Source organism: Rhopilema esculentum, chromosome 4 (genome assembly GCF_057945365.1).
Source record: "Rhopilema esculentum isolate cy_ngs chromosome 4, ASM5794536v1, whole genome shotgun sequence".
Classification (NCBI taxonomy): domain Eukaryota; kingdom Metazoa; phylum Cnidaria; class Scyphozoa; order Rhizostomeae; family Rhizostomatidae; genus Rhopilema; species Rhopilema esculentum.
The window spans coordinates 3749284-3769932 of NC_142818.1; the positions used below are offsets into that span (position 1 = coordinate 3749284).

The 20649-nt window shown below is 36.3% G+C and overlaps 1 protein-coding gene across 1 annotated transcript; it reads left to right on the top strand.

Moving 5' to 3' along the window:
- The first annotated feature begins 330 nt into the window (after positions 1-330).
- On the top strand, positions 331-20339 carry LOC135690804 (mitochondrial inner membrane m-AAA protease component AFG3L2). The gene is made up of 16 exons (XM_065208468.2): positions 331-661; positions 1778-1871; positions 4356-4660; positions 4780-4907; positions 5331-5424; positions 6148-6218; positions 7208-7310; positions 12123-12417; positions 13942-14071; positions 15101-15198; positions 15770-15880; positions 16372-16487; positions 17370-17450; positions 18221-18340; positions 18860-19054; positions 19589-20339. The coding sequence occupies exons 1-16, from the start codon at positions 578-580 to the stop codon at positions 19790-19792; spliced, it is 2229 nt and encodes a 742-aa protein (XP_065064540.2). The 5' UTR covers positions 331-577; the 3' UTR covers positions 19793-20339.
- The last annotated feature ends 310 nt before the right edge of the window (positions 20340-20649 follow it).

The window sequence follows — 20649 nt, forward strand, 5'->3', positions numbered from 1 at the left end:
AATACAGTGAAAAATTTGCAAACTCGACCTTTCTATCGATTATCGCAATATTGATGGTCTGCCCTCCCAACTGTGAAAGTCACGAGCCGCCACTGATATTAGACCCTATCTATTGCTAAAAAGCTGCATGACAACAATGTTTTAAACACCGTGTGATTGATGTCAACATTGTCTTGTCTTATATTTTAAGTCAACATTGTCTTGGCTTTGCATTTCCTGGATCGCATATGAATTATGATGCTTATTCTGCTCTATTTTCATATTGCATCATCTCCTCCACATGCACCATCATGCTCGATCACCGTCCTCTACAACCACAATCCTAGGGAGCTGGGCACTAGAAAAACAACGGGCCTAATTACTTCAGCTTCAATCTCAAAGTATTCTGTTATGTAAGAAGACAAACATAAATACCATTCTTGTTGTGAAGATCGGAATACGTACAGTTGTATGAGGTTTCAAAGAATTAAAACAGTTGTTGACAAAACTTCGTGAAAAAAAGAACGGCAGATATTGAAAGTGTATAACGTTCTGGTTCAGAAAGGTGCCACAACAAGACTAAGAGGTCCAAGAAACGATGACGACGAGGCTTATCAGTGGCAGTGTCCTGGCACCGTTTATACGTGGAAACCTGGCATGGAAACCTCTTGTAGCAAGAAGGGTATTGTTTTCAGTATATACTTTGTAAAAGAGTTTTGTCATCATGTAGGGAAACTCGAGAGAAGTTGTTTCTTATATGTCTGTTCATAAATCATTTTGTTAAGGAAAAATGTTGGTAAAAGCAAAAAGAGGTGAAAGCAAATCTTGTATAGGTTAGCAGTAAAAGAGATCTTTTTATCAGTTCTATCTGCCATTTTTTTACTTTTGGCTTTATTTTCACCTCAACTGCGTCTTGTTGCCTTACTGTTTTTTATGTTTTGGTTGATTGAATTATAAAGTTTCTGAAAATTTCTGAAGTTTTTGTCACAGAGATGTTGTCAATTATTTTGAAAATAGCCCAGGAGCTATGATACGAACCCCAACCTGGTTGAACATTTAAGGTTCTACAGCATTCTAAAAAACATTTTTCCAGAAAATATTCATTTTTATATGGATTCAAGCAAGGGCAGCTGGCAACAGTTTACGGCTACTGTTTCCCCAAATAGAACTGGATGTGGCTTGAGTGTGGCTTAAGACGTTACCCTAACTTAATAAAGTAGAACATGCTTCTCAGATTTGCACATTAAGGCTTTGTGCCAAATGCAAACATTGGTCACTTGAAGTCAGTGTAATTCCAGGGCAACAGACAGCTTTTCACTTTAACTTGGAACCATATCTTCTTGTAGTTATAAATTAGAATTCATTAGCACTGCTTGTCTGTTGCCTATTAGCCAGTTTGCAAAGTATGACAGATTTTGACAAGATGTCATCCAAATTCATTCAAAAATGCCAGTATAGAATTTTAAAAAAATGTCAATAGGAGGGCCCATAAGGTACCATTGTCCCTTCTTGGATGCAGAATTGTCATGCTCTGCATACTGCCTCCTGGTCTGTTGCCTATCCAAGGTTAACTAAATGCCAAAAAATGAAACTTCCATGATCAGTCAATCTTCTGCCATTAAGCAAAATAGCACAGTCAAATAAAAAAGACAGTAAAAAGACATTGCTAGAGTTTTCAATAAGAAACTTATAAAAACTTAGACTACTAGCAGATTGAGATGCCCAGATAAGTGTAAGTTTTTTTAAATAAAAAACTTAATTGAATTTTATATTTTATAATGTATTTTAATTCTAATAGGTAGACAAAGTTTCATCCTTTTTGTTGAATTCAAAAATACCAAAAGGATTTGGGAACTTCTTCCCTGAATCAAGGAAAGCAGGAAAACCTACTGGTAAGTATTTTTTATTTGATCAGATTTTATGTTAAACTGAATTGGTATTTTCAAAAGCAACTTCCTGCTAGTTAAAAATTTAAGCACAACTCCCACCAATTTAATTACTGCAATAGCAAAACATTGAGGGAAAAGCGATAAAACAAATGCAATGTTTGTGACCTATTCTATGGTTGTGCCATTGGTATAAATGACCATATGCCTGTCAAATAATATGTTATATTTTTAGCTACCATAGAACTGTGTGAAAATCTGTGTTGAAAGGGTAAGTTGGGCCTTAGCAAGGTTTTTGTAACCTTGTCAGGCTTTTTGGTAAGAAAAAGCCCAGATGAGTGGCCCAGCATTTGCGTGATTTCTCTTGTGCAAGCAAACACCCTAAAAATAATAATACTGAACAATGCTAAAAGCATCTGTAACATTTAAAAACTGTAATGATCCTGTTATAAGGTACTTTTATGTAGGCAATACCAAATGAAAATGATCTCTGTTGTTGTTTTGCACTCCAAGAAAGATTAAATACTCAATACAAAATGTGCTTTGTTTAAAAATTTTATGTTCATCTTAAAGGTCATATAGATGTTATTGCCAGATGATTGCAAAATGTTGTTCCAAACCTCCTTTAAAAACACCTTCACTGCTAAGACAATGTTCTGTAGAATTCATGAACATTTGCGGTGGAATTGACTTTTTATTGCATTTTTCCATTGAGATGTGGTTAATTCAGCTTACTTATTTTTCCTGTGTTTTGATATATCAGCTTTATATTGTCTATGTCACTTGCTTGGGTCACAAAAGATGTTTAAGAATGTGTTAATTGATAAAACATTTATTCCTGACAGTTTACAATTTTTCACCAGTAAGGAAACATTTGCATGGTTGGGTTTGGGCGAGTGGTGATCCGGTTGCGAGTGATCTCTCACATTAAACAAAAAAGGCCTCCCTCATTAAATGATTTCTTTTTTTCCAGTTAAAGCCATTTTCATCCTAAAACCGTCTTGTATACAAAATATGAGAAGAGATATTGATTGTATGACAACAGCACATGAATGAGCTTATGTCTGGCAACTGATTTAGTAGGTTTCTCAAGAGTTTACTCGTGGATAGTGCTCATGTGTCCATTTGTTTTGTTCTTTTTTCACGTAATGGATAAAAACACTAGAAATATCAGAAACAGGAGAAGTTTGTTTTGTTAATAATAATATAGCAAACCTATGCAAATTTCTAATGTAAACTATTGCCTGTTCTCTAAAACTAAACAAATATGGAACCCCCAGTTTCCATCAGCCATGGGACAAAAATTGATCCTTGTATTTTTGCCAATTTGTATACAAAATGTGGCACTAAGTTGCTTCTTTTTTAGTGAATAATAACCATTTCAACAAAGAACATGAAGTCATGAACTTTGAATGTTATTCAATGCTTTAGTCTGTTTCTAGTTTCTAGAAATAGATGACACCAGAAGGTCTAAAGAGCATCTCATTTCAAAGTGTAAAACATCATTAGTGTAGATGATAAAGCACTTTTTTAAATTAAAGCAAATCCCGCCTAAATTCTAGGTACACTACACTGAATTTTGGAAATATTGTAGTGTATCAATCTTTCCATATCAAAATAGTGTTGTGTTATGCTTCATGTTATGTTTACTAGGACTATGTTTTCAAGTGATGTTTATTAGATAGTTACGTTTTTTGAGCCTACAACCAACATTGTGTACACGAAGAAGGGGTGTGGTAAAATTATTTTTATTAGAAATGGTTCTTTTTTCAAAATGATACGTGCACAACTGGGCATTATCAGGCCTGGCCGTTTGAGGCGAGCGATAGCTCGCGCTTGCCTCCACGCTCCCCTCGCAACCTGAGGCGAGCTATGAATTGCTCTCCTAAACAGAACATGAAGGAAGAATCGCTCCCCTAAAATTTCCTATTCAGAGAATTATGAAAACGCACAAGGGTTAATTGGTTTATTTTTGTAGCAGCGATTTCTCCCGTCATTGCATTTTTGGCAATTAACTTTTTGCTTGTTGGGCGGTTTTTGTTATGATAGGCATAAACTTCGATCTATTTGGTAGAGGATAGTTAAGCGCAAGGTACGTTTGTAGCGATTAGAACCTTTCAATCTTAAGAAAACAGGAATATTTTTGAAAGGAAAGTCAAAGAAATTGATAGGAATTGTAGATTGGGGATACAATAAGACAGCAGGTGCCTTCCAGTAATAGAAACAAAACTATCCTTCAAAGAGAACAAGGTACTCTGTTTTGCAGATCAAAAACGACAACCAAAACATGGAATTCCACTATCCAGCAGCATTTACTGAAAAACCCAGATTGGATAAAAAACTATAACGGCGACATGTTTGGCATTAATGGCAAAGCCTGATCATCGCTCCATCTAACAGTTTGTGAATCTATCTACTAGACTTCGGCTAATTCTTCAAGTAAGCTTTACCATTTTGAATTTTTAAGATTCAAAATATGTTTCTTATCAGGCAGCACTCCTCCAAGAGGAAGTGGAGAACAGGGAAACAGTGGTGGTGGTAGCAGTGGGGGAACCGGTGGTGGAAAAGGTGGCAGAGATTGGTGGAAAGAATTGATTGATAACCAACAAAGTCTGCTCATTGGCTTAGCAGTCGCTTCTGGTCTTGGTTATTTTCTATTTGGAGGCTCATCATCAACTCGAGAAATCAATTGGCAAGAATTCAGAACTAACTATTTAGACAGAGGAGACGTTGACCATCTTGTTGTCTCCAACAAAAGCAATGTGAAAGTGTATTTAAGAGGTGACCCAACAGCTGTGAGTTCTGTTTTATTTCTTTAAAGTTTGTTTGCTTTATTATAGCATCTCACAGTAAATTGTTTTACTGGATCACAATGATTAGTAGTTATGATCTTTACTGATAATTTTCCTTCCAGACCCACTTGAGCTTTAACATTGGGAGTGTGGATAACTTTGAGAAGAATTTAGAACGTGTGCAAACTGAAAGGGGACTTGATTCTTCACAGTTTGTACCAGTTACATATGTGAGAGAGTCAGAGTGGTTGTAAGTTGATTAATTATTCATAATAATAGAACTTTGCTGAACAGAAAATTTCTGTACAGATTTTCTATCCCAATTTATGTTGTGTTATAAATTTCCAACATTGATGCACAAAATTACTTTCAATGCAGATCATTGTTACTTACATAAGAAACATAAAGATGTTGAGTTTTTTTGACAAGTTGCAAACACTGTCATTTGATGCAATTAAATGTGCTTGCTGGTAAACAGGAATGCTGTGAATGCTGGGAGGACTGGGAACAATCTATGGCTAATAATGGGATCTAACCTAGTTAAAGATACCTGGCAGTCTTGAACTTAATAGTAAACCTTCAGCATGATATGCAAACTTCTTTATTGTTTGTGTTTTCAGTAAAAATTCTGAATCTAGATTCAGCCTTATCACATGTTTCTTGATTTCTGCAGGAAAGAGTTTTTGAAGTTGACACCAACGATTTTGATTATTGGAGCCATTCTTTACTTCAGCAGAAGGCTTTCAGCTGGTGCCAAAGGGCAAGGGGTTAGTATCGGATTTCTAAAAATTAATTTCTGTTTCAGGGGACTCAAGAAAATTCACTGCATGTAAGACTATGATTTTATAAAATATGAGCAGAAGAATCAGAAAGATGGTTGAAGTTTCACTTAAACCAATATTCAATTTAAATGCTTTTTCAATTGGCTATGCTTAAACATACGGTGCTTCTGACAGTATAAGATTTAAAAGCAAAAATGAATACATTGAAGGCTCTTTTTTTGATAGAATTTTAACAAGTTATTCATTCATAGTTTCGCAGTTTGGTTTTGTAGACTCAGCCCCACTACCTATATCCTAATGCAGATGAAATTAAACACATCTTAAGTCTCATGTCTTAATTTCTTCTAGATTAGAATATTTCGTCTTCTTTTTCATATAACAGAGTCTCGAATAAACTTGGAGCATGATCACTGACTTCTTTTATAATCATGGTCTCCCCAAATGGCTACCCAAATTGAGGATAGGTAGCATTTTATAGAATCAGTAATGATGATGTAAAACTGAGATGGTACAGAACTAAGCACATGCATATCAAGCAATTAATTTGCATGGTAAATGACCAGCAATGGAAATGGTGTGGGGTTGAACACACCTTTACATGATTAGGAGATGCATGATAATATCAGCTTGTCTGAGATATCAGCGAATGACTTGAAAATCTAAAAGGTTTGTTAATTATAGCTTTCTTTGTGCTCTCCACCCTTGTAGGGAATATTTGGTGTTGGACAGACGACTGCAAAGTTTTATAGCAAGGAAACTGGTGTTAAAATGCGATTTAGGTATGTATCGTCGTCCTAATTATTCGCATTAGCCTTGAGACAACAAGTTATGTACACACAATGATTTATTTTGTCCTCAAATGTCCTTGCTTCATAAATGGTTTCTACTGTGTATGAGTCATCAACCCAAAGCAAGTCAACAAATCCATTATGACAAGAGCAAATGAAATTCCTTTTTCAACAATTGCTTGAAGAGCACAGCATTTTTGCTTTAACAGCTGTCTTACTTGCCAAGTTGAGCTTCTCTGTTCTTATTCAAAACCTTGAAACCCTCCCCGTTTTTCTTACAACTTTCTACTCACATTCGGGCGATATAATTTAGAATTTTAAGACATTTTTGTTTAGGTTTTATTACATTAAAGTTAACATTTTCGCTGCTTTTGATCATAAAATAGAAAGTGGAAGAGAGAACAGAAATGTAAAATTTCAACTAAGATTGCTTTTTCGTGATGCTTTTCATTCACCAGTCCTTTGAGGTTTTTTAAACTTCGAAGTAATAAAACCTTTTAATCTTGTCACTTGGGAGAGATTTATGACCCATTGTTGTCCCCTGTGGACAATAGTATTAAAATATGTGCATAAATCATATCTAGCCTCTATTTCAGTTAGCACGTGTTGTAAGTTAGTTTTTTTGTGTGTACGATTATGATGAAGATAAATATATTTTGAAGTCTTTTTTACGTCTCAATATTTGGCTTATTACACCATGGGAGTTCACGGAAGCTTAAGATGAATTCCCAAGATGTAACGCTTTCCCCTGACAGGATGCAAAAAGGCAAAGCAAATCTAAAACAAATCGTCTAAATGCATTAATTCACCTTTGGAATAAAACGGTGGAATCCAGCAACATTGTAATGGAAAAAGGGACAATTTTACAGAAATTTTCAGTTTTGTGTTAGTGTTCCCGCAATTTGGCATGAAAGTTCAGTATTTAAGTATTTAAGTATTTATGAGGTATAACAGTTAAGCGATTGAGATTTCTTTCTTAGAGATGTTGCTGGCTGTGAAGAGGCAAAAATAGAAATTATGGAGTTTGTTAACTTTTTGAAAAATCCTGACAAATACCAAGAGCTCGGTGCGAAGATTCCTAAGGTATGGAGTTTCTTCTTGAATTAAAAAACTTTGAGCAACCCCATTGTTATTTATTAAATCTCATTTTCCAGCCCCTAAATCTTTTTTTAATTCATGCTTTAGAGTTTGTAGGACATAAGAGTTACAATGTCAGCTCTACAGTAACTATGCGAGTGTGAAATTTCAGAATGTGGGCCAATATTATATGCAAGCAGTCCATAGAGAAGAATGGGTATTCATTTGAGCGTACACGCTTAAAGAGTTGTACCTCGTTTCTGCCTCACTGCATAGCTATTTGAATAGAGTAATTATTGAATTGCCTAATTAATGGTGAAGTTAACGTATTGCCAATTCGGGCCAAAACGCACAGATTCCTAACTATCTGTTAACAATTTAGTATGCCAGAAGAAAATTGAATTGAATTTTCTATATAAGTCATTTGTGCCTTTTCATTCTCCAAACTGAAGGAATGTACCTCTTGCAATAAGAACCTATGACCCTGAAAAACAAAGAATAGCCTGACTCTTGAAAAAGTAGGTTCTTCTTTGCGGGGACGTACTGTAAGCGTCAGGGATGGATCTGTCAAAAGAATTGTTTTACTATGAAACCTTCGTTGTAATCTGCGGAGAGGATATGTTGTAGCAGTTGCCTGCAGATTGTCAATAACGGGATTTCAAGGGATTTTCATGGATTTTCGATAAGCACAAGGCGGTCTACTAATGCAAATGCCTGATCTGAAAATGCATGTACCTGAAAATAAAACACAAGCATAAACATAGTCGAAATATTTTAGCAGTTGTCCGTGATTGCCTTATGCATTGAGTGCATTGTGTTTTGCCCAATATCTCCTCCTATTTACCCAACAGTATTAAAGTGATTATTCTCTTTACTCGCGACTAGATTAAATACTAACAAAAGAACAGCTCGGTAAGCACGTCTGTTTTCAGTCCTAATCAGTGTTTGCTTTTCAGGCAATCAGGGTGATTATTATATATTGATTTTATTATTGCACACGTAACCCGTGGTAAACTGCGATTATGTTTATTTGTGTCGGTTAAACTTTGTTCAAGTCCCATCTACCGGATTTTAACGTTATTCGACATTCTCATGCCGTTTACGTATTGCGATCCGATCTTTAGCATTGAACCGCCAAGTCGATCCAGCTGTATTCCTTAGCAAATATCATTTTCATATATGCGTATCATAATTTGGAAGATAGGCTTTAAAGATTGCCTTTATCGGATATGATATTATACTTCACTGCTTCATTTTTTTTGTAAAAATTGATCATTGAAAATTCCGTGTTATAGTTTTGTTATAGAAATCGAAAGTTATAGTTTTTTTCGGTTTTGTGGGGTTTAGCTTTAAATAACATTAGTCAACAAACAAGTGCCCCTCCATAACCTTGATCTCCACCCTGAAAAACATTTTTCAAACCTATATCTTTTGCTTGCGTTTTCAAAGAAAATAATACGTGCATTATGCATATCCAATATATTTTTATTTTTAAGGCTTACACCCTAATGATCTAGAAATAAGCAAAAAATAATCAAGCCTTAGGTTTAAGGAAGTATAAGATCAATCTGCCAAAACCTCAATTTACTAATTGTTAGAAAAACAAAGTGTATTGACGTAATGAAAGAGTCAAAGAAAGAGCTCTGGTCATACCCGCCAAGTATGCTATACGTCATTCAGATTTAAGGATTACATCAAATCAGGATAAAATATTCCTCATTTTATCTTGATCAAACTCAATCAGGCGTTCGAGAAAGTCAAATCAATTTAGTCCAAATCAATTTCTTTGATCATTTCCAAAGCTATTGATGTCAGAAGTCTATATTGTTCATGAATATACCCAAAATGGCTGAATTGAGACCGTGAATTGCCTGACTCTGTTGATTTAGAATTCAATTAAATTTCAGTCAAATTTTATTCGTATACTACAGAAGAAGAATACTAAGTTAATACTATAATATACACGACCCAAGAAAGTATGAACTTGTAATATACACGACCCAAGAAAGTATGGACTTATCCAGCTTGGGCTGTTTAACTAACTAAATACATGACAGTAATTAAAAACATAGCACACGAGACGGAGGTTTTCATGATCCTTTCCATTTTCTCCACTTTTGTCAACGGCACTGTGGGGAATACACGTTGCTTTTCTCGTATAAAGCTTAAAAAAATATCCCTCTTTCCTTTATCACGCCCCGCTCCTTTTTGAAGGGGGCTCAGCTACTGGGGTGCATAGGAAATTTAGAAATGCTGGAGCTTAGTGTGGCAGGGACAAAATTTAATGCAGATAAATTTCGATATTAACTGGTTGATCTTACTCGTGGTAGTTTATACTGAAATTTATACTAAAACAAGACTTGTTGTGAAAAACGAAAGGCACCACACTTCCGAAATGTGGATGAGATTTTGGAACTTTGATTATCCCAATATTTCTGTTAAAGGGTTTTAAAATTTTTTGGGTTTGAACGAAATTTCAAGATTTGTCAGAGACATCAGAATTTATATGCACGCGACTACTTCCAGCAAAGAAGATCCAAAACAAACTGCCATTTTTAAATACTATGATGCATAATAGGTGCTACGTTGCATGTTGCTTCGACTGAGATTCGAGTGTTCTTAAAATCAAATGAATTAAATAGATCAAGTTAGAATATTGAAGAAACTGCGGTAGTTTAAGCAGCACAAGGAAGACATTTATTTTTATTTTTTATTTAGTGACCAAAATAAACAATTTTGCATTAGTTGGAATTATTTTCTTCACTGCTGTTTGTAAACACCAGCTGAAATTACCACCTGACTGGATTATGAAGTTTGCATACACAGCTGAAAAAACTGTGTATTTTACCTTCAAGGAAATATCACAGGTAACCCACGGAACAACTACCTCTGCCTGATCTTTTATTGATTTTAAGCCGGGACGCCTGCAAAAGATAAGGGCAGGAGGGGCAGTGTTGGTGCCAAGTGGCAAATCGTGGAATTTTTCTACTAACATAATTCCTAGGTGGGTGGGGGGGGGCGAGGTTGGGGTAACATAATAAAATATTAACTTGAATACAGTGCCACCCATACAGCTGGTTTTTTTACCATTGGAAAATGGAGGTTTAAAATCGCGAGAGATGATCCGAAGACTGAAACTTCAAATGACGGTTTCTTGCGAGCGGCCTTACTTTTTCTTTCCGTAGAATTACTCCTTATTAGGATTACATCATGTTGCGTAGTCATTAGTTATATTGGGTAACATTTTATGCTTAGTTATGCTTTTCTGGTATTTTTCTTGTACATATAAATATACGTAGTTAGTCAGATTCAAGGAGATTCGGAGAGAAATTCAAAGGTATAGACGTCAGAAGGAGGCTAACCGTTTCGCCCAAGAGGCTTGCGAAGGCTCTTGCGGCCCAGTTTGCATTTAGGACAGGCAGTTTGATTGATTTGATTTTTAATTATTTATACAGGGTAATACATCCAGTAATGAAAAGATAACAACTGATTCACAATGTGCCTTGTTTAAAAACCTAAGCCTTTTAACATACAATTAAATAACGAAGTTAAACCAAAATAAATATACAAGTTATTCTGGTAAGGTAAAAATTAAAAATTAAAAAAACAATGTTTGATGCTGTACAAGAACTCTCACACCCTTTGATTTTTCAAAGATTGTTTCAGCGAAAGCAGCCAGTGAAGGGGCATCTTTATTTCAGTGCTTAGTTTATTCCACACATTCACACCTCGATATGAGAAACTACGTTGCCCGTAAAAGGTTGCAAAGCGAGGAATTCTAAGATCCGTGTCTGTATTGTGGTTGAGAAAGTAGTGGTTAAGAAAGACTGCGCTGTGTCTCGTTATATATTTCATGGGATTGTTATAAGTATTAGAGTTTGCGGAGAACCGTCGTTGTTTATGTTAGCTGTTTAGATTAAAGTTTAGCCTTGGGATGTTATAAGATGGAAATGGAAAGGAAAAGTATAGCCGCTCGCAAGAAACCGTCATTCTCTGAAGTTTCAGTCTTCGGATCATCTCTCGCGTGCACAAGGGGGATATCCTAATAATCTGCGTAATATATAAAATACCTACGTATACAAAAAACCAGGTGAAATTGCTAAATTTAGCTCTATTACACCATCAAAGATTCTAAACATAGAGAAAATGTTGACAAAATTATCCATACATAAAATGGGTATTAAATGGTCTTGTCAATACTCGCAATATTTGGTTTATAAAAAATCATGGCTGTCATAAATGGGCTGATTGTAAAATTTTGATTGCCCGCTAAGTTTTTATACCGATTTATCCTCCTTAGGTTTCTGGAGTACTTCTAAGGGAGCAAGTCGTTTGTTTATCATCTATTATCGTTGTCGCTTTTATCCTTTGCGTTATTGTGCTGGTATTAATATCTTTCTGATATTTTCTAATATATATTAACATAAGGAGAGTGGTCAAAGTGGTCATCAATTATCGATAAGATCCTATAGTATTTTCTTAGGGCACTTCTAGCCCCCTCTGCCGCCCCTCCAGCCCCCTGTGTCGGCGCCCCTGATTTTAAGACGTGAAAGTCTCTGAACTATCTAAACCGTTTCTTCCAATGAGCGGATTTTGCCTGAAGTTTCTTAATGAGATTCAATTGGGGGTGTGTGACTTAACAGTTATTTATTTGAGTCCGAAATAATATCTTTGTTGTGATCGTCTATGGTTTGAAGGTTTATCCGGAAGGACATGACAAAGTGGTGCGTTTGTACTGTCTGTTGCTTCTAGATTCGCGTTTTCAAGACCATTGCCTTGGCTCCTCTCCTGTTTCAGTGCACACTTTGTCGTTTTTAGGGTGCAATCCTTTCAGGACCGCCAGGCACAGGGAAGACCTTGCTTGCCAAGGCCACTGCGGGTGAAGCTGGTGTTCCATTCCTCTCTGTCTCGGGGTCTGAGTTCCTAGAAATGTTTGTTGGAGTTGGCCCTGCAAGGGTGAGAGATCTATTCGCAACTGCTAGGAAGAATATGCCCTGTATTATATTCATAGATGAGATCGATGCAGTTGGTAGGGCAAGAGGCCGTTCGGGTGCGTTTGGAGGACACGATGAACGCGAAAACACGCTGAATCAACTGTTGGTTGAAATGGATGGTGAGTCAAGCTATCATTTATCATCGTTACCCGCTTCTATCATGACCATTAGTTTTACCCATCAAACATTGCCTCGTTAACCCCGTATCATTTATCAGCGTATTTAAAGGAGCCGTTACCTCCTATCAAGAATGTATGGCTGATTCTTCTCTATCTCTTTGCTGTTTCAACAATGGCCTGACTGAATCTCCAACATGATCTCCAACATGCTGTTTGCAACTAGGCTCCCTTGGTATTAAGGATGGTATGCTTGCAGTTACCACGTGCCGTAAGGCATTTTACTAAAACCAAAGACACCTGTTCCCCGTTTCTTGCCTTGCAGAGACCGAATTAGCCCTGTTTTCAAAAAATTTGGTACATATTGAAAAGGAAATTTAGCTACATTATGCTGTGTGCCGTTTACTGAGTGTTTTCCCCCGCCCCCTCCCACATCTGTTGTGCACCCTATGTTCTGCATTATAGTCGTATTTATTCTGGGGTTCTGTTTTCCTTTGTAAGTGAACGCGTGCTTAACACCCCTTGGTACAACCTTACTGCCTTTCTCCGAGATCCAGTCATATCAGGTCATATTAAAACTTGGAATGCACAATCGTAATAATGCGGGTTTTATATAAACATTCATTCAGGATCACCATTGTACAAATAACCGTGTTCTTAATTGACTTTTCTGTTTTGTAATAAGTTTAAATGTATTCCTTTTTATTGAATTTGTAAATTTTAGATCAGATTCTGACCAGATGTGGTTTTGAATCGAAACTTGTTTAGCTATATAGGCGTCAACTTTATCCGTGACCAAATATGTCTATTGGTTTTTGGTTTAGGAATGGTTCCTTAACTTATTTGACAAATTTTCTATTTGTTTGCTGATTATCAAATAGAAATAGCTTCGTTTTACTTTTCTGTATCAAATTTTATCGGTGTTTCCAGCTGCTGTATCTGCAAGGAAAAAATCTCATCATGGAATTTGATGTAGTCATTTGGATTCTGCCATATGCTTATGTTTAAATCTTCGGTTCCGTTTTGTAAATTTATAGTATCAGAACGGACTTTTTGCTAAAGCAGGGAGCCGTTACAGGGGGCATTTTCACCCCTTAAGGCACTGTCATATTCACAATCATAATAGAAATAAGCAAGGACATGAGATATATGTAGAAGAGGTTATAAAAATTTCCTAGGCTAGGCTGGAGAAGTACCTTATGTAAATTTCAAGTTGAGTTCGTTTGCTGGTGTGTTAGTTTTTGCGACTTCATTTGCTTCCATTTCTATGTTCCTAATTATAAAATTTCCTTAATTTTTTGTTGCTTTTTCATCCAAGAATCTCTCGAAGGAAAAATTTCTTGACACAAAAAAATTACAGTTAGTTATAGATAAACTCTTTATTGTCCATTTTGAAAAAGAAACGAAGGTTTAAATACCTTATCAGCGTAACTTTTGGAGGTCGCGTGTCTTTGTTGTGCTCTTTCCCCTTCGACAAAGGAAAGAATATGAAGGACTTTTCTGATCAGAATTAAATTATCTTTTTAGGCTTTACGTCGACGACTAATGTTATTGTTCTTGCTGGCACTAACAGACCAGATGTATTAGACCCAGCGCTTATGAGACCCGGCCGTTTTGATCGACAGATTCACCTTCCTCCACCAGATATTAAAGGAAGGTTTGTATATCTTTACAATCCTTTCCCTTTTTTTAGTCTCCATCGTATCTACCTGGCCTGCGATTGGTTATTATATTTCCTTGCAAGGATATTAAAGCTTTTTCATTGCACGAAGCCTAAGTGGTTGTTAACACTTAAGGAACGTATCTTAAAGACTCATTGCTAACAATGAGCCATCGCGCTACGCGAGCATCCCATAATGCATTTTAGACTGTCTGGAATCAATTTTGGTTAATCCGTAGAAGTTTACTGCCATTGTTTGGACCGTCGCCACGCTCGCAAAGGCCCATTGTTAGCAATGAGTCTTTAACAATGCTCGCTTGAGCCACTTGAAAAAAACTGAAACTGCACTGAAGAGTTGATAAGTATCACCGTACTTTGCTTGTGGGGGTTACTTCCCGTTCTCACAATGCTAAATATACATTTATCTATATTTTATATTTGATTTCCGCCTTGTTTGAACGATTCTCTTTGCCAGTTTAATCTTCCATTTTTTTAATATCACGTTTCTGCTCAATTTGAAAGATGTGACCAATTTTCTCTTCTAGACTTTTACCAGTTATGTGTAATTACGCATTTTGAAATAAATTAATATCCAGAGATTTCCAAATATCACATGGAGCCGTTTTTACTAAATTTTGGTACCCCGAGGGGAAAACCCTTATTAATCGTGTGCACTGCTTCAATTGTCCAAAAATATTTACAAAATAATCGAAAGAATATAACCAAAACCAAATTACAATGATTGGATAGGGAAAGCGAACGAGGTCACTTATCTATATCGAAGCCAATATAGTCTACCATTGTTTTATCCCATGTATGACTATTTTATAACTGTAGGGGACACTTTTATAACGGTAGCATCATCTTATGATGTTCTTTCAGATAAACTGTCCAATATTCAAGTCGGCGTTTTCAACCTAATCTAACTATATGTGTCAACCTAATCTGACACATGTATTGTACTATCTACAGAATTGCATTCCGTTCTCGTGTATCTAATAAGCTGAAATGTATTGTATTTTGCAGGATGTCGATCTTCAAGGTTCATCTTAAATCTTTAAAAATGGACTTGGATATTGAACAAGTTGCAAGGAGAATGGCAGCATATACCCCCGGCTTCACAGGTTTAATTTAAATCATACAGAAAATTCGCTTATACCTACCCTGGGTTCCAGAGCGTCAAGTGTAGGAAGTGGGGCGTCGAGGAAATAAGGGGTTGCGGGAGAGTGCGGAGGAGGAGAGAAGAGAGGAAGTCTTCCTCGACACTGACGCTCTGGAACCCAGGGTAGCTTATACCCGGGACGATGATATCACGGTTTCCTTTATTTTATATATATTCAATGACATTGTAGTCACTCCTCTTCCCCTTTTTTGCAAGTTCCCGGAGTAAAATTTTCCAGCATCATTGTAGCCGGTCCCCTTGTAGCTCTTTTCTTTTGTAATTTCCCCGAGTAGAATTTTCTATCACTGCACATGTGTGATAAACCAGAAAACATGCCTTTAGTTCGACTGCTATCCTTCACCCCTTTTCATTTTTGTCGTTCTGTTTGATGGTTAGGGTACGAAATGTTTTTCAAAGGCAGATTTTTGGGGACAGTCGAGGCTTGGATTATATATTTATTTCTTATTTGTTTGTTTATGTATTTAACTTAGCAAGATGGCTACTAAAGTTTATGTTTTTCTGCCAATTTTTAGGCGCTGATGTAGCTAATGTCTGCAATGAGGCTGCATTGATTGCTGCAAGGTTTTCGTCACCAATGGTGGAGATGAAGCATTTTGAGCAAGCTATTGAGCGAGTTATTGGAGGTGGCTAACCTATTAAAAGGCTTTCGATCTTACAAAGTATTGTATAAGAACTCCGATCTAAATTAACTTGCATATGAAAAGTCCAAAATGCTATACGTATCGAATTTCAATTCAGACTTAGCAAGTAATTTCGTAGCATAAGATATGCTTAAAAAGACAATTTGCTGCTTTAATGAAGAAAGATAAAAAAGCCAATGCGACAAATACTTAAGTTAAAGATTTGATAAAAGGCCAAATTGAATCTTCAATAATCGGGTCTAAATAAGTACGTATTTTAGTTCGTACATGAACAATTTACAGGAAAACAGCATTTCGCAATCTGAAATAGCTGTAAAAAATTCTGGCTGATGTGGCAATGCACATTATGCTTGAAGTAACAATTATCAAAACTGAGTTGGAAAACAGATGTTTTGCCCCTTGCGTACACTGAAGAAGTTTCCAGTTGCATTTTGCTTGCACACTTTTATGTAATTGGTTCGATTTCATTTAAGGCCTAGAAAAGAAAACCCAAGTGCTGCAGCCAGAAGAGAAGAAAACAGTGGCCTATCACGAAGCTGGTCATGCTGTTGCCGGATGGTTTTTAGAACATGCTGATCCTGTTTTAAAGGTGACCAGATTCCGAAATAACCAATTTTTGCACGACTGCGTTGTGTGTTATCACATACCGAATATAGTTTGCTAAAAGAAGCGTTCATTTGTTTTCCATGTAAATTTTTTAGTAACTTACTTGAGGTATAGTGACTAGCTACTAGTTTCCAATGACAATTTTGTGTCCTTCTATTTAAAAAGAAGAGTTCAGTTAACATTGGTATCAAGAGTATCCATTGTTATTTATTTTAAAAACAAATGATATACTTGGTAGTTTAGTCTTAGGTGTCTGTTTTTTCGATCGTTTTTTAAACTTTTTGTTCATGTTATTTCATGATAGGTTTCAACATCTATAAATCTTCGCATACCTTTTACTCTTGGCAGCGTCTCTTATTTTTGTCCTTGTTCGCTGACATCTATGTTTCAGAAACCAGCTCTACCACCACTAAACACTCATTTTGGTAGTGTTAATGGTACTTGTTTGTACTTGAGATGTTTGCTGTATTCATTAAGATAATTTTCAATAATGAGTTCGTATAAATTTCTCCCTTGACTTTCAAAAGTGTTATACCTCTAGTCAGTGCCTGGGACACCTTCCTTGTGCCAAGCTCCTCACATCCTTGCTGTGTCACTTTTTTGGTTCACTTTCCCTTCAACTGCAAAAACTTTCTTTCTCTGTAAGTTGGGATACCTTTGCTCCTGAGCTTGTGGAACTCAATCATTTACCTGGCATTTTTTTGTTATTTATCAATTTTCCCTAAAGTCTATAAACAGTTGAAATATCTTATATTTCGGTAACGAGTTCCTTTGACCTGTTCCAACAACGACCGCCTACGCTTTACCATGCTTTTTCATAGATCAGGAATTATCACCAAACTTATTTCATCTTGCTTTACCGTAGGTTTCAATTATTCCGCGCGGCAGAGGGTTGGGCTACGCGCAATACTTGCCAAGGGAGCAGTATCTTTATTCGAAAGAGCAGGTGAGTAATAATGCCGCAATACTTGTGTTTAGAAATGCCAAGACATTAAGCAAAATTTAGATTAACACATTGATCTTGATAGAGGGATTGCTGGTTACTAAAGGGACTGGGGCTGCCATACGATGCTTCACATGTGTCACTAATTAGCATTTGCATTTTGTTGTTTATATTTAGAAGCCGTGTTTTTAAAAGGATTTGAATTTACGAGATTCTCTGTTCACTCAAAAACGTTCGAGAAAAAGGATGGCGTGATAGTAGTTATGCAGCTTGAAAGCCTGCCTCCAGTGTATTTTTGCTTTTTTCTGTATTTGGAAATATTGTATTCTGTCTATGTAGCTAATCAGAGCTCAAACGGGCATTTGATTTGTATAGCCAAAACCAGTTTTCTTTAAAGGCGGAGAATTTAAGATAATTTTTTCTTAATTCGTAAACTTAAGAGAAAGGTAATAACGAGATAGTAGTTATGCAGCCTTTAGTAGGGCCACGAGGTACGTTAGCCTAAATCTGAGCACGTTGCGTCTAATTTTCCTCGAAATATTGTAATGTTTTATCTCGATTACTGCTATTCTTTCTCGCTTTGAATATAACAGTGTGTATTGCATATGAAAGTTGGGCAAACATTTTAATATCCTTAAAAATTTCTCCTGTAGACCCTGAATCATCGAAAAACTTGTGGATACGTCATTAAACATTCCAGAAAATTTGGCTTTAAAATCTTTGAAAACAGTTAAATTTTTTTATTGTGACGTAAAAAGTTTTTTTTTCTGTAGCTGTTCCATCGGATGTGCATGACCCTTGGTGGCAGGGTTGCTGAAGAGATATTTTTTGGAAGAATTACGACAGGAGCTCAAGATGACCTTAGCAAAATAACTAAAAATGCCTATGCGCAGGTATGTATATCATTTTGTTCTAATATTCTTCTTCATGTCTTAAGCCTAGGGTCAACAAAGGATACTACTTAGAGGTCTTTCTCTGTCAGGTTCTATTTTGCATTCTTGCTGGATATGAAAAGAGCTATCATTCTTTGCTAGGTCGATTTCCTTGAATTATGTGCAATCATTATGTTGTACCTTCGATCAAACTCCCAGTCTATCTGCATGCTTTCATTTATTATTGAAGCTGAACTTCTAAATACTACAGCATTTTTGCCAGACAAAACTGCTGCTCCCCTGTATTTTGTGGTTGTTTCTATTTAAAAACAAGGTTTCTCGCCAAATGTATAGCGAATTAAAGGTTTTTAACAGCTTTTATCATATCTTAAGGAACCATTGGCTGTTAATCTTGAAGATTTTGTTAGACTTTTGAGTTTGAATGACGTCGCTATCTTCAATTTTTATTGTAATTTCCACTGCCTGATAACAGTCGTGCTGTGTAATATCTTAAATTATTTTAATTGAAATCTTATCTAGGTTGTTACGTACGGAATGAATGAAAAAATAGGAAATGTTTCGTTTGACCTGCCTCGAGAGGGTGAACCTAGCCTTGACAAGCCGTATAGCGAGGCAACAGCGCAGCTGATCGACGAGCAAGTTAGAGAACTGATCGATTTAGCACACAAAAATACATTTGATCTGCTCGAGAAACACAAGGAGGATGTTGAAAAGGTCTGTACTAAACATTATTTAGCACTTTATTTGTTGAACCAAAAATCTGGTTGCTGATCTGAAAAAGAATCCCCAAAAAAGTAATGATTCTAAAGAAGTGAATCTAATTGTCAGGCACATCACATAATTAATTGGAGTGTAGTACACATTAAAACAATTGAACAGAATGTAGTAAAAATCAATATCTCGATTTTCTAACAGTTTCTTCTGCTAGAAGGGAATATTTTAGAGTGAGCTAGTTTCACTTTATTTGTCCATCCTTGTAGTTAATGCTTAAATCGGGAGAAAGGAGAGCTTTGTACTGTTTGAAACTGTTAACAAATTCGGGCTAATTATTGATTTGAAAGAAAAGCTTCAAAAGAAGAGGTAACTTGAAACAATAATGGAAATGCGAAGCCAGTATATAAACTTTTTTTAACAGATTGGGAAAATATATTTTACAGGACTGCTTAAATGCCATTGTCTGTTCTGCATCCTACTGATTCTTACTGTTGCTTCGTCATTATCGAAACTCTTTCGCTTTTCATTGTTTAGGTAGCATTAAGACTACTCGAAAAGGAGGTTCTCAGTCGTGACGACATGATTGACCTGCTAGGCCCCAGGCCATTCCTTGAAAAGTCAACGTATGAGGAGTTTGTGGCCGGAACTGGAGGTGAAGAAGAAGATACTAGTTTACCAGAAGGACTAAAGGAATTTGAAACAGAGGACGATGGTGAAGACAAGCCTATTCCAACATAGTTTGATATTAATTCTAGTGTCCTAATTTTTAACGCATACACAGGTCAAGGCCTAGCCTCCCACATATGCCAAGTCAACATTACAAAGTAACAGGAAACCTTTGACAGGTTGAAAATTTAGCTATCTGCATTTGAATTCACCCAGTCTCCTTTGCACTGAGAGTTTTCTCGCTAAACAGCCCTTGGTTTGACTCATATAGCATTGCACCTTTACCCCTGAATTCATTGGCGCATATATTCCATACGTCCTTTAAGAGGTATCTGGATTTTGCAAACGTAATTGTTTTTGATCAAGGGCAGGGCTAAGACTCGTATGTAAAGTGATAAAAAGGGCTTCTTTGATACTTCTTCTAGATCAGACTGTTGTGCCCTCGCTTCATTGCGTATGTTTATAAATAGAATGAAATATGTGAAATACATCATTATGTTAACGAGTGTGGTGCAGATTTATTGTATGATTTTAAGATATTGTCTTGTTTTGTTAAATATATTTTGTGTAAGCCACAGGTGCTAATTGTTTTTCTTGTTATGAACGATTATTATCGTCATTCCTTGCTTTGTGGAGCCTCAGTTTGTGATAAGTCGACCGAAGCATTTGCCCAAAAGCTACCAGGACTGGTATCAATGTCTAAAGATTGACACCACCCCATTCCCCTTCAGACACCACACCCTACTAGCTCGAATGCCACTGACTATGGTATTTCCTCCAATAAGCGCCCGGGTGTTCGTTACATTTTAAGGTATGGTATATTTTTCATGTTGTCTTGAAAGGAATAGGATGCCATGATTATTAGAGGCAGGTGTTTATTTGAAGTTCGATATACTGTAAAACTCAGTATTTGTAGAAAAGTAGACGAA

Coding starts and splice junctions, on each gene's coding strand:
- LOC135690804 (XM_065208468.2), top strand. CDS start 578: ATGACGACGAGGCTTATCAGTGGCAGTGTCCTGGCACCGTTTATACGT. Junction 4,908..5,330: donor GTGAGAGAGTCAGAGTGGTT/GTAAGTTGATTA, acceptor TGATTTCTGCAG/GAAAGAGTTTTTGAAGTTGA. Junction 7,311..12,122: donor TCGGTGCGAAGATTCCTAAG/GTATGGAGTTTC, acceptor TGTCGTTTTTAG/GGTGCAATCCTTTCAGGACC.